Raw genomic sequence first — 12198 nt, forward strand, 5'->3', positions numbered from 1 at the left:
CTACATGGTGTGTGTACCTACATGAGTGTTGGCCATCGTGTGGTACCACCAGAAGGTCCTGGTGGTGACGAAGTACCCGACCACCACGTCCACGCTGTAGTGCTCGTGGCCGATGAGGATGCAGAGGACTCCGGAGGCGCTGAGCAGCCAGCAGATCCAGCGGTACCACCACATCCAGCCGGGAGAGTCTGTCCCAGAAACAGGGTCACACATCAGAGCTTCAACAGATGGACACATGGAGAACCATCTGAGACACCTTTCGATAAAGCTCCTTTAACACTGGATATGTTCTGACCCATTCAGACCAGACTCTTTCCTGCAACTAAGGCCAAGTAGTTCTTGTCATCTTGGACAAGTTTCTGTGAAACCAGGAGATGTGGAGACATTCTGGGCGTTACTGACGCCATCGTCCACAGAACAGCAAGACACTGTTCCATACGACTCGTGATCAATGACTTACTGATCCAAACCCACCAACTCTGATGGAGGTATCCCAGTAAGACCTGCTTGTCCAGGGTGTTTCATCGAGCTCTCAGAGCCCAGTTTGGTTCCAGCTGTGTCAGAACACTTGCAGGAACAACAACCATCATGAGTTTGTTCTTACACTCTTTGATGAACAGGTAGGAGAGCGTCAGCATGACGGTGTGGCCGCTGTACAGGAAGTCACCGCACATCAGGTGGGAGCCGGTCAGAGACAACCCTGGACCACAAACACACAGTAAATCCTCCACTCTATCTGCCTCCAGCTTCCTGGTGGGTTTTCACAATAAAAGCCTTCATATACAGTAAAAGCTGCCCGACGTTCAACATGAAAACTATTCAGAGAGAAAAAGTTTGAGTTACTTTGAACAAATTTAGACAATTTTTGAGTCTTTTTAAGAACATAATGCATGAAGTTGGACAGTTTCTGGGAATTTCTGACATATTTTGGTCATTTTTCACGAATCTTTAGTTGTCAGGTAAAACTTTGGGCACCTTGAACACATGTTGACTCATTTTAGAGACTTTTTTTTTTTTATCCCATTAGTTGAATTTTGAGTAATTCTGGACAGATTTATGTTTTTTGGCCAAGTGTTCGTCATCATGGAACAATCAGGAGTCTTCAGAATCTGACTTTACACCTTCAGGGTTCACAAAGTTCCGTCTGGCCTTCTTTGAATCCATCGGTGTAAAGTCCATCTCTGACATCCAGCCTGCAGTGTTTCCACCATAAACTCAGGAATAAAAGCGTAAGTTTTAGCTGGACGTCCGTTACCTCCTCCTGAGATCAGCCTCAGGATCCTCCAGATCTTCCCCGTCGAGTCGTTGTACAGCTGCAACAGAGCGACAGCAGGTTAGCGAGGCTGAGCTCTGAGGCCAGCAGCGGGACAAACGCCGAGGTAAAGACTTAAACGCACCTTCGGAGCGCAGACCATGTGCTTCCCGGGAACGGGCAGCGTGGTGATGTACATGGTGACGCAGCGGTACATGTAGAGCGTCCCGATGAGGAAGAAGCAGCGCCGGCCGATGATGGCCCTGCAGACGGTACACATGTTTAGTTATGGAGCCGCATAAACAAACCAGAAACCCCGTATGACCCAGTAAACCCAGTAAACCCAGTGAGTCCAGTCTGCCCGTCCCACCTGTGTTTGAGGAAGATCCACTGGACCAGCCAGAGCCCGACCAGGATCAGCCCGTTGACCTCGGTGACAGTGAACGCCCACGGCACTCGGTCCACGTAGTCGAAGAACTTGTCGGGCAGCGGCGGGCTCACCGACTTGTCGGGGACGCGCTCGTGGACGACGGTGATGATGACGGTGGTGAAGACGAGGTTGAAGACGGCGTAGAGGAAGGCCACGCCCGTCTTCCACCACTCCTTGGGCAGCCGGTCGGCGTGCTCCTCCGTCACCGAGATCTTCACGTAGTCGCAGTGGCGCCGCAGGCCGCTGCTCAGGGACCGGATCAGCTGGTTCTGCTTCAGCAGGCCACTCAGCTTGCTGCGCTCGCCTTTGCCCCGGCCGTCCACGGCGTCGGCGGGCGGCGAGGAGGCGTGTCGGGTCGGGCTGCCGTTGGCGAGGGTGCGCGGAGGTGTCGGGGGGTCGGCCGCGGTCATGTTGGCGTCCACGTGGTCCCGAATGTCGTCATCGTCCTGGATCAGTTCTGACGCCGCCATCGGTCCGCTCAAAGTCCGGTCTGGACCAGTCAGCTGACTGCTTGGCCCGGTTCAGATGTGATCAGTAATCCAGGATCAATATCAGCAGGTCAGCGGTGAGGTCACAGAGGAGGCGTGTGATTGGTCGAGCCTGGAAAACAAACAAACAGGTCGTTTGTCACGTTGGACAGATTTTGAGTCTTTTCGACGTGTTTTTGTCGCCGTTCACATTTTAACATCATTCTGAGTCAGTCGTTGTGACACTCTAGAGCCACATTGTCCAAAACGACCTGAGACGGGTCCAAGTTCTGGTCATGCTGGACGGGTTTCCAGCAACTGACGGACCGACAGACTGGTGTTGCTCCAACGGCGTCGTACTGACAGAAGGTCAACCCGAGTCCTAAACCTACTGACATCCGGTTCAGACTTTCCTCACGAGGAAGTCACAGCGTAAACATGAGTAACACACTGCGCGCACACACACACACCTGGAGGCCGACAGGTGAGTCAGCGTGACCCTTAGTAACCCCAGGTAAAGCACACACACACACACCTGGAACGAGTTGAGCAGCATCAAGTGGAGGTCCGACGGCGTCAACGCAGCGACTCACAACAAACACCCGAGGTCACCTTAGGACAGAGTTCAGGTGACGATGTCAGGGTCGCACTAACGAGGGGGCGGAGCTTAACGAAGGCCACATATTTATGAACCAACGCACTTTGTTCTCTTATTGGGTGTCTTTTATTTATTATTTTTATTAAAATTATTAATATATAATGCTCCTCTTAATACACATCCTTATTAGTATTTTTATTATTATTACATTCAGAATTATATTTTTTTATATGCGTATTTATTATTTATGAAATTGAAACATTTATTATTAGCATTGGCAAAACTTGCTTATAAATGTATTATTTTACACATTATTATTATTATTATTATTCTGACTTGTTTTAAAATGTTCTAATAATAGTTATAACTATATAATTTCTGTTTGTATTATTTTACACATTATTATAAGTAATTATTTCATACAGGATTATTTTTTCTATGCTCATTTTAATATATATTTTACACATTATTATTATTATTTATACGATTTATGTTCTAATCAGTGATGCTTGATTTTAATTTTATTGATTTGTTAAAACTATTCTCATAATTCTTCCTGTGTTTTGAGTATTTTATTAATTATCATTAAGTCGTCATTTATACTCGTTTTTAATTTGATCATTTCAGACCTTTTTATCTTCATGCCGGCAGTTTCTGATATGTTTTTATTTTAGAGATTATTTTCATTACACTTGTAATCAATATTTATTATTTATTTTATTATTTCTAATATATTTGATTTACAGCACATTGTTCTTAATAATTTTTCTTATGACTAATTATTTTTTATGTCATTATTCTTAATATTTATTGTTTAACTTATTTTTGATGATTAAATCTGCAGATTATTTTCTTTGCCTGACAACTGACCTGATTAATGAATCTGTCATCAGAACAGCTGATCATTATTATTATTATATAGTCAGCTTTAGCTTCAGCCAGACGTTTACTGAGTTTTTACCACATTAATAGAACTCATCATCACTGCAGAGTGTTTTCAGCTCTGAACGGTTTTATTTCTGTTAAACCTAAAACACGACGTTGATCTCTTCGTATTTCAGACGTCAGAAGCAGAAAAGGTGACGATTTAAATCTAAATCTGGGACCGAACGTGAAGATCAAACTGGTTCTGTTCCGTCTCGGTTTCATTTCAACAGTTTTATTTCTTCTAAACCCTGAAGCCGGCTCAGCAGCAGCAGCTCCTGAACCAAAGCCCAGACTGTGTCGGTAATGAGGAGTCATGAGGCGCTGAGTGGAGCTGAACCGGGCCGAGGAGCTGCTGAATGAAGCCGTTCTCACACAGCTGCTGTTGACTCTGCTGCACATCCACTTAAAGTGGGACTCTGCTGCTAAATGCCTCCTCCGGCTGCGGTTTTAACACCGACGTGCACGTGTGCTGCGACATGCATGTGCAGCGCCGCGTCCAAGCTCCTCGCCACCAACTGGGCCAGCAGCAGACCCGAACCAGCTGAACTCACTCCTTCATCTGACGAGCAGCGTTTAATAAATCGGTGTTAAAAAGTCACAACTACATGGATTTGAACACGAGAAAATGACACAACTGATCCAAAAATACGCCTCAAAAAGTAGAATTTTGTCCAAAAACCGAGCTGCAGCGATTCATCTTCACTGAATAAAATCTAAATCCTTCACTTCTTCACTCACCGATGAGTAAACTGAATACCTGTGGATGAAACCAGACATCTGAGGAACCCCTGATCCACTTTTTGCTGAACCGATCAACCACAAACGACGACCGCCTGCAGCTCTGCCTGTCGCCCGACTCGACCCAGACCACCTGAACGTGCTCCCAGCGTGGGTCCGAATCACCTCGTGGATGTTTATCTTTATTTATACGTGTGCAGCTGCCGTCATTTTGGGTAAAGCTGCCTAAAGTGGACCACGCCTGAGTCCATAACAGTACGGACCATAATGAGCAGAACACCCACGATTGGCTGTCCACGATGCACTAACGAGCAGCTCTTTAGATCGTTTAATAAAACCAGTCTGCACTCTGTGGCTGTGGCTCCTTAAATGTGACACAAAACAGGACTTTGGGGAAAACTGACCCATGTTTCTGACGTTTTATAACCAAACGACTGATCAGTTAAACAGAAAACCTCATCAGCTGCAGCTCAGGTCACAAACTTCTCATCAAGTCATCGTTTAAGTAAACTCCTACAAATGTTGGTTTTAATGTTCTTAAAACGTTCTCCACCAGCGTCTCGGTTCCAGGGCTAAAACCTGACCTTCTGCCCAAACAGCAGCAGCAGCAGCGAGTGGCCCTCGTGTCACATCCTGTTTACGGAGGAGCACAAACGAGCGTAATCGAGTTACGACCCGAGAATTCAATTTCCCCAAATTACAGCTGATTGGTCGACGCAGGACGGAGCTCAGAGTCAAACTACCACCGCTGCCTTCAGCTTCACTCCAGGAAGCAGAACTTAGGGACGTCTCCAGAACTCCACACAAGCTCAGCCCAGAACCGCCTGACCGGACTCAACGAGGCCCGACCGGATCAGAATCTGCCAAGAGCTGCTGCTGGTTGATGTCCAGCCGATAACCTGATCGACTGGTTGTTTCAGTGAACGTCTGAATCACATCATTCAGAGTTTAAATCAGAGACACTTTGGTTTAATTTGCAAACAGACAAACGAGTTTAAAAAAAAAAGATTAATTAACGATCTGCTCGTTGATCGATGATCAGTTAAATTACTTAAATAAAAATGTTTATTTAGTACATCACTATATTTACTACACGTTTGCTTTGTGTTTTTTTATTCAGAGTTAACGTCTTCAATTAATCATTAAAATTTACTGAAATATTCTAATAAACTGTTTGTTGCATTAAATACAAGAAAAAATATTTATTAAAAAATTACAAATAAAAGTATAAAAGTCTCTGAACACGAGAAGCAAATAACATGAGATCTTTTTAATTTAAAAAAAAAAAACAACTAAATTAATAAACTAAAAAAATCGAGCAGCTCAGAATTTGAACACCAAATGAAACTAATTTGAAAATCCCGTCCTGTAGATTATAATCGATCGTCTGTCAGAGAGTCGAGAGAAAACACCAGAAACGTCTGATTTGGTCTGAAAAGATCAAGTTTCTGGTCACAGAGGAGGAAAGAAACGAGAAAACGCTGGTACTGTAGAAGCTGCGATGGCAGAGTTTAAATGATCATCAATAAAAGCTGCTGATTGATTAATTAACTGCAGCTCTGCTTCAGCGTCTGATTTGTTTTTACATCTGCAGGACAAACACGTTGTTTGACTCACGTTTAGTATGAAAACACGTGTTTATTCAGATGTCCTTGTTTCCTGGCTGATATTTACGTGAATAAATCAGATTATTAAGAGGTTTAAATCACCAGAGCGACTGTAAATAATTGTAAATAATATAACTGATATTTAATCAATTAAATGCTGAGAATGATGTCGTTATATAACATTATCAATATTCAAATAGTCATTTTTGTTAAATGTGTTCATAAATTCACTGAAAAAAAGCAAAAACAAACGTCACTGTTTGGCCTTTAAATGTCACCTCCTCCACGTGGTGGTGATGAGGACCATCACAGGCCAGATGTGCGTCACATGTGGATAAAATCTGCACTTTTATTTGTTTTATTCTGTTCAATAGTGTTTCAGCACCAGATAGAAACACATCCTGATTAAAAACCTAAATCTATAGGAGAGAACTGGGTCAGACTGGAGGAGCTGGGAGCACACACGCTAGTTCTTCATTATTCTACAGACATTTATAGTTTTATCTCAGGTTTTTTTTCTTTCTTTGAAGTGATTTTTAGCGGTTTTTACATTTTTTAAAACATTTATATATATATCAACAGAGTGGACAGCCTTAGTCAAGCTGAACAGATTCTAAATGGTTCTCAAAATATAATTAGATAAAAAATTATGACTCCAAATCTGTGAAGAATCATTTTCTCTGACTGAGGTTCAGTGAAGCAGCATCAACACAAACTTCCTGCTAACTGGCGTTAGCTTACAGGCTACGTAGCAGCTAAAACATGCTAATTTAATGTTAATTTAAACTTTTTTTACGGACACATTTGCCCCAAACACGCGAGTTTAACCCACCACACGTGTCCACAGACCACCTGTAATGGGTCTGACGGGTTCGGGAGATCTTTCTGGACCCAATCTAACCGACAGGTGAAGCAGAACGCCGACGGCGGTCGACGCAACCAGGAAACTCACCTGTCGGACGCCTTTCCGCCTCTTTTTGAAACCCCAAACAGGTACAAACAACGCGACAAACTTCACGTCACGGTCCGTGAGCGTGGACACAACCAAACTCACCGCTTCGCCCGCAGAGTGTCGTCGCTCCTGCGCAGAAATCTTCACTTTCTCTGCGCTAAAATCTGCGTTAAATCCTCCTGCCGCAGTCTCTGTGTGCGCGCGAGCCGCACTGCTTGGGGAGCCAGGCCCCGCCCACCACTCGAGCCTCCCGCCCGACGCGGCTTTGGACTCCAAATATGGCGTCAACATCCGGGGCCCCGCCCTGCCGACTCACCGCCGGAGCTGACTCACCTGAGATCGGCCGCCCTCGGGAGTTTCCGTCAGCTGAGATCGGCCGCCCTCGGGAGTTTCCGTCAGCTGTGGCGACGGTGAGGAAAAATGTGAAAGTGACAGATATAAACATGAAACTTTCACAGTTTTTTACTCGCTATGAGAGAAATATTTTTTGTGTTACAAGTTTTCTGTAAAGTAATGTTTAAATATGCAAATGAGGCACTGTCTGTACTAATTTCTAACGCGATAATAATGAAGTTCTGTTATTTTTTTCCACATTTGGAGTCGGTTAGATCAAAGATGTGTCATTTTTCAACACACATTGACACGTTTTTGTTTTTGTGGATGAATTCTCAGTCATGTTGGACTGACTCTTTGTCACAGGGACACAATCTGAGTGATTTCTGATGAAGACTGAGTCACTCTTGACAAGTTTTGAAGCATCCTGGACATGTTTATGTCGTCAGTGACTATTTCTGAACAGCTGTTGTTGTGATTTCAGACTTTGTGTGTGTTTGTAATGTTTTTAACACGTTTTAGCAGCTTGTTTAGGAAGGATTCAGATTTATTATGTTCTCTGTTGTTCCAGCAGGTGGCGCTGATGAGCTGCTGACGAACCCAAACATCCTCAAATGTTTCTGCATCAGAGAGTCTCAGTGTTTTGACAAAAATAATATTTATGAAGACTTTAGACTCCGATTCTGATGATTTTAATATTTAAGAAAAATCTGATATTTTTTTCCCCTCAATCCCTAAAATAAAAACACATGTTTAGGAAATAAAATGTTTTGTTTTTCACAACATCTGCAGGACAAATGAGAGAATAAAGTATATTTATCATCATTCATCAGCTGATAATTAACAGAATGAGCATCAGCAGCACATCGACCGCAAATAATAAACAGAGATAACGGGAAATAGATCAAATCAAATCTAAATAAAGTCCCACAAAAAAAATAACAAAAGAGAAATACAAATTTGAAAAAACAAATGCAAGTAAAATACAATAGAAAAAAACTAAATGAAAAAATATAAAATAGCTTAAAGAAAACTAAAAGAACAAAAAAGAAATAAACTAAATAAAACAAACCATAGCATAAAAATAGAATAAAATAAACAAGTTTAATAAAAATGAAATAAATATAACAAAATTAAAATAAGCATAAAATAAAAATAAAATAAAAAATAAACTTAATAAAAATGTTTAAAAAATAAGACAATTTTTAATCACTTTATTAAAATGAATTAAATTAACAAAAGCAAAATAAACAAACTAAATATAAGATAATAAAATTTAATAAATTGATAAAAGAAATGAATGAAAAATCAACAAAATTACAATAATACAAAATAAAACACAAACTTAACTAAAAATAAACAAAATCAAATGTAAAAGATGTCGTTCACTTTATTAGAATTAATATAATAATTAGAACAGAAGTAAAAGAATCAGAATAAAATAAAACAAATAAAACCTGTTTCACGTCCACGTTGTTTGTTTACAGACACCAGATGTAAACAAACGAGTAAACAACAAAGCTGGTTTCATGAGCAGCTCGTGTTTCAGCTCAGAGCAGGAGGAGGAGTCTGACCTTCAACCTCCAGCTGGAGATGGAAGCCGACAGCTGAGCGGGACGAACACCAGAGGAGCGACCACGACGACGAGAGCCAGAGGAATCAACAGGAACCAGGAGAACCAACAGAACAACATGAACAACATGAACTCGGACGACTTGTTCCATCCCAGGTACGAGTCTGATCCGTGATTATTAACCAGTCATAAAATACAAGCCAACATTGAACTGGTTCCAGTCACGTTTACACTTGGATCTGTTGGAGTTCTGACAGAACCAGTTTCACTCTGGTGACTTTATTGGAGCAGAACCAGCGTCTCAAACCGTCTTTTCTCTCCTTCGAGCCAAACTAAGAGTCTTCCTCGACATTTTTTTGGTCATTTTGTGCAAATGTTTGTAAGTTTGGACCAAACTTTGAGTTATTTTTGAGAAGTTTGGATCCTTTCAGACGAACTTTGAGTCTTTTTCGAAGCGTTGACGTTGTGTTGGACCCATTTCGAGGCGTTTCAAACCAACTCTGAGTCACTTTAGACACATTCTGACTCGTGCTGGACTCGTCTGTGTGGTCTCGGCCGAGCTTCGAGTCGTTTCAGATCAACTCTGAGTCGAGGTTCTGTTCTTCTGGACGTCACTCAGAGGTTCTGTTCTCACATTTTCAGTCACTCTCAGCGTCATTCTGAGTGATATTCTGACCCATTCTGAGCTGATTCTGACCCATTTGAAGCCGTTCTGAACCACCTGGGCCTGGTTTTGGACTCAGAGGAGTTACAAAGGATTAAACACAAAGTGCAGCACACCAGGCGGTTCTGGTGTCGTGTTCACCACTCAGAGCTTTTTGGATCTTCCTCTACCTTTCGTGACACGTGACAGAAACCCTCAAACGTGAGACGAGCTTTGTTCTGGGCCCGTCGGACCCGAGGTCGTATTTTTAGCAGCAGCTCGATGCAGCTGTCGCCTCCAACGTCCACCGGGCTGCAGCTGCTGCTCAGGCGAGATCAGGCGGCGACGAGCGGACCTGGTTCTGCTTCATGAGCCCAGAAAAGCTGCAGTCTGACAAACCAGAACCAGAACCAGTCAGTTCACTGTCTAAAGTCACACAGTTTGGGCCATTTGTGACAAATCTGAACAAGTTCTTGGACTATTTGTGTGATTCTGAACCGGTTTGGAGCCATTTGGTCCAATTCTGAGAACATTTGTGAGAAGCTTTAGTTGTTTTTGACACGTCTCAGTTCATTTTGTTCAAGTTTTGAATTAATTTCATCAAATTTTGAACCATTTTAAACACATTTGGAGTCATTTGTACTATTTTTGTTATGTTTTGGGCCATTTTGTGCCAGTTCTGAGTCATTTAAGAGTCATTTTGCACCAGATTGTACCACCTTGAATACGTTTTGGGTCATGTTGTGGAAGTTTTGAATGAGTTTCACAAAACCTTGAGCCTCTCAGGACCAGATATGAGTCATTTTGGACCAATCTGTGTAAATTTTGAACAGGTTTTACTCATTTAGGACAAGTTTTGAGTAAATGTTCGGCACATTTTGAGCCATTTCAGTCATTTTGGACCAATCTGTGTAATCCTGAGCAACTGTTGATTCATTTTTGTCCATTTCTGAGCCATTTGTTAGAAGTTTTTGGTTCATTTTGAAGCGTTAAGTCAAGTTTCAGGTCATTCTGAGTTAATTTCATCACATTTTGAAGCATTTTTAACAATATTAATAATAATGTTGTAAAGATTTGAATGCGTTTTGGGTCATTTTGTGCCAGTTTTGAGTAAGTTTCACAAAACCTTGAGCCTCTCAGGACCAAAAATGAGTCATTTTGGACCAATTTGTGTAAATCTGAGCAAGTGTTGAATCATTTTTGTCCAATTCTGAGCCATTTGTTTGAAGTTTTTGTTTTTTTGAAGTGTTAAGTCAAGTTTTAGTTTATTTTGAGTTAATTTAATCACATTTTGAACCATTTTGAACAAATATGGAATAACTCTGCACCGATTTGAAAAAGTTTTGGGTCATTTTGTGCAAGTTTTGGGTAACATTCATCACGTTTTGAGCCATTTCAGTCATTTTGGACCAATCTGTGTAATCTTGAGCAAGTGCTGAGTCATGTCAGACCAGTCTATGAGGAGTTTACTGGAGTGATCGGGTCAGACAGAAGCTTTCCTGAATGTATTTCAAACACGCGCCGGGTTTATCGTCCACAGACGCTGGACGAAGACGCTAAACTCTGATCAGATCTGGACCTGTGACGTCGTTAAAACGTCGTCCTGATGAAGCCATGTGTTTGTGTTTCAGCTAAAACAACAGCAGCAGCTTTTATTTTAATGATCTTCTGTCACATCACCAGGAAATGCCAAATAAAATGATGCTGCAAAGAAAACAGAGCGTGTTGGTGCAGGAAAATCAGGACGTCAGCAGCTTCTGGGTTATCAGTGTGTGTGTGTGTGTGTGTGTGTGTGTGTGTGTGTGTGTGTGTTTATCTACCAGTGACGCTGCTGTCGGGAGTTACAGCAACCAAACACACGTGTTGAAGTCCTGCAAGAGACGCAAAATGATCAAAATGTGACATAGACGGACCAAAAAGATGCAACACTACCAAAAAGAAATGAAAAATTAACAAACTGCGACACAAGTTCACCACAAAACGACACAAAACTAGTAAAAAATAAAGCAAAATGATCAAAATGTGACATAAACGGACCCCAAGACACAAACCTTCTAACAAAAAAGGCAAAATTAACAAAGTCTGACACAAATGTACCACAAAAAGACACAAAATGAATTTTAAAAACCCACAAAATGACAATATATGCAAAATATTGCCACAAAAAGATGCAAAATGATACAAAAAATGACCACGAAAAGGCCCAGAACTACTGATAAACATGCAAAATGATCAAAATGTGACATAAACGGACCAAAAAAGATGCAAAGCTGCCAAAAAGAAATGAAAAATAAACAAAGTCTGACACAAGTTCACCACAAAAAGACACAAAAGTAGTAAAAAAGACGCAAAATGAACAAAATGAGACTAAAAATGACCAAAAAAATGATGCAAAACTAATTAAATGTGACACAAAATGGCCACAAACGGACACAACGCGAGGCCAGATTCAGCCTTCAGTTTGGTCGTAGAAGTGTTTTGGACTTCAGAGCTGTTTCTGGTGAATCTCCGTCTGACCTGCTGTTTGTCCTCCAGTTTGGCTGCAGCTCTGATGAAGCTCGACCCGGAAGACGGGGAGCAGATCATGGAGTACCTGAAGACCCACGTCCTGCTGAGCCGGGAGAAAGCTCGTAAGATCCCCAACATCTGCTGCTTTAGTCTGAGACCTCCATCTCTAA

At 41.9% G+C, this 12198-nt stretch overlaps 2 protein-coding genes across 2 annotated transcripts in view; one reads left to right on the top strand and one right to left on the bottom strand.

Moving 5' to 3' along the window:
* On the bottom strand, positions 1-7157 carry LOC103365269 (phosphatidylcholine:ceramide cholinephosphotransferase 2-like). The gene is made up of 6 exons (XM_008292672.1): positions 7074-7157; positions 1623-2282; positions 1398-1515; positions 1256-1313; positions 605-700; positions 1-188 (listed from the first exon to the last, which is right to left on the bottom strand). The coding sequence occupies exons 2-6, from the start codon at positions 2150-2152 to the stop codon at positions 1-3; spliced, it is 990 nt and encodes a 329-aa protein (XP_008290894.1). The 5' UTR covers positions 2153-2282; positions 7074-7157.
* A 1738-nt stretch (positions 7158-8895) lies between these two features.
* The window catches only part of aimp1b (aminoacyl tRNA synthetase complex interacting multifunctional protein 1b), a 7845-nt gene continuing 4542 nt past the window's right edge, over positions 8896-12198 (top strand). The window contains exons 1-2 of the mRNA XM_008292673.1: positions 8896-9033; positions 12056-12150. Coding sequence (XP_008290895.1) covers positions 8996-9033; positions 12056-12150 — 133 coding nt within the window. The 5' untranslated portion in view covers positions 8896-8995. The remainder of the gene's footprint in view (positions 9034-12055; positions 12151-12198) is intronic.

The sequence above is a fragment of the Stegastes partitus genome, unplaced genomic scaffold, assembly GCF_000690725.1.
Source record: "Stegastes partitus isolate 25-593 unplaced genomic scaffold, Stegastes_partitus-1.0.2 Scaffold823, whole genome shotgun sequence".
Taxonomy (NCBI): Eukaryota; Metazoa; Chordata; class Actinopteri; family Pomacentridae; genus Stegastes; species Stegastes partitus.

Bases quoted from the DNA above. Each gene is read 5' to 3' on its own strand.
- LOC103365269 (XM_008292672.1), bottom strand. From the start codon at position 2,152: ATGGCGGCGTCAGAACTGATCCAGGACGATGACGACATTCGGGACCAC. The intron at 1,314-1,397 runs GTGCGTTTAAGT...GCTCTGTTGCAG, and splicing joins ACATGGTCTGCGCTCCGAAG to CTGTACAACGACTCGACGGG. The intron at 701-1,255 runs GTAACGGACGTC...TTTGTGGTCCAG, and splicing joins GAGGCTGATCTCAGGAGGAG to GGTTGTCTCTGACCGGCTCC.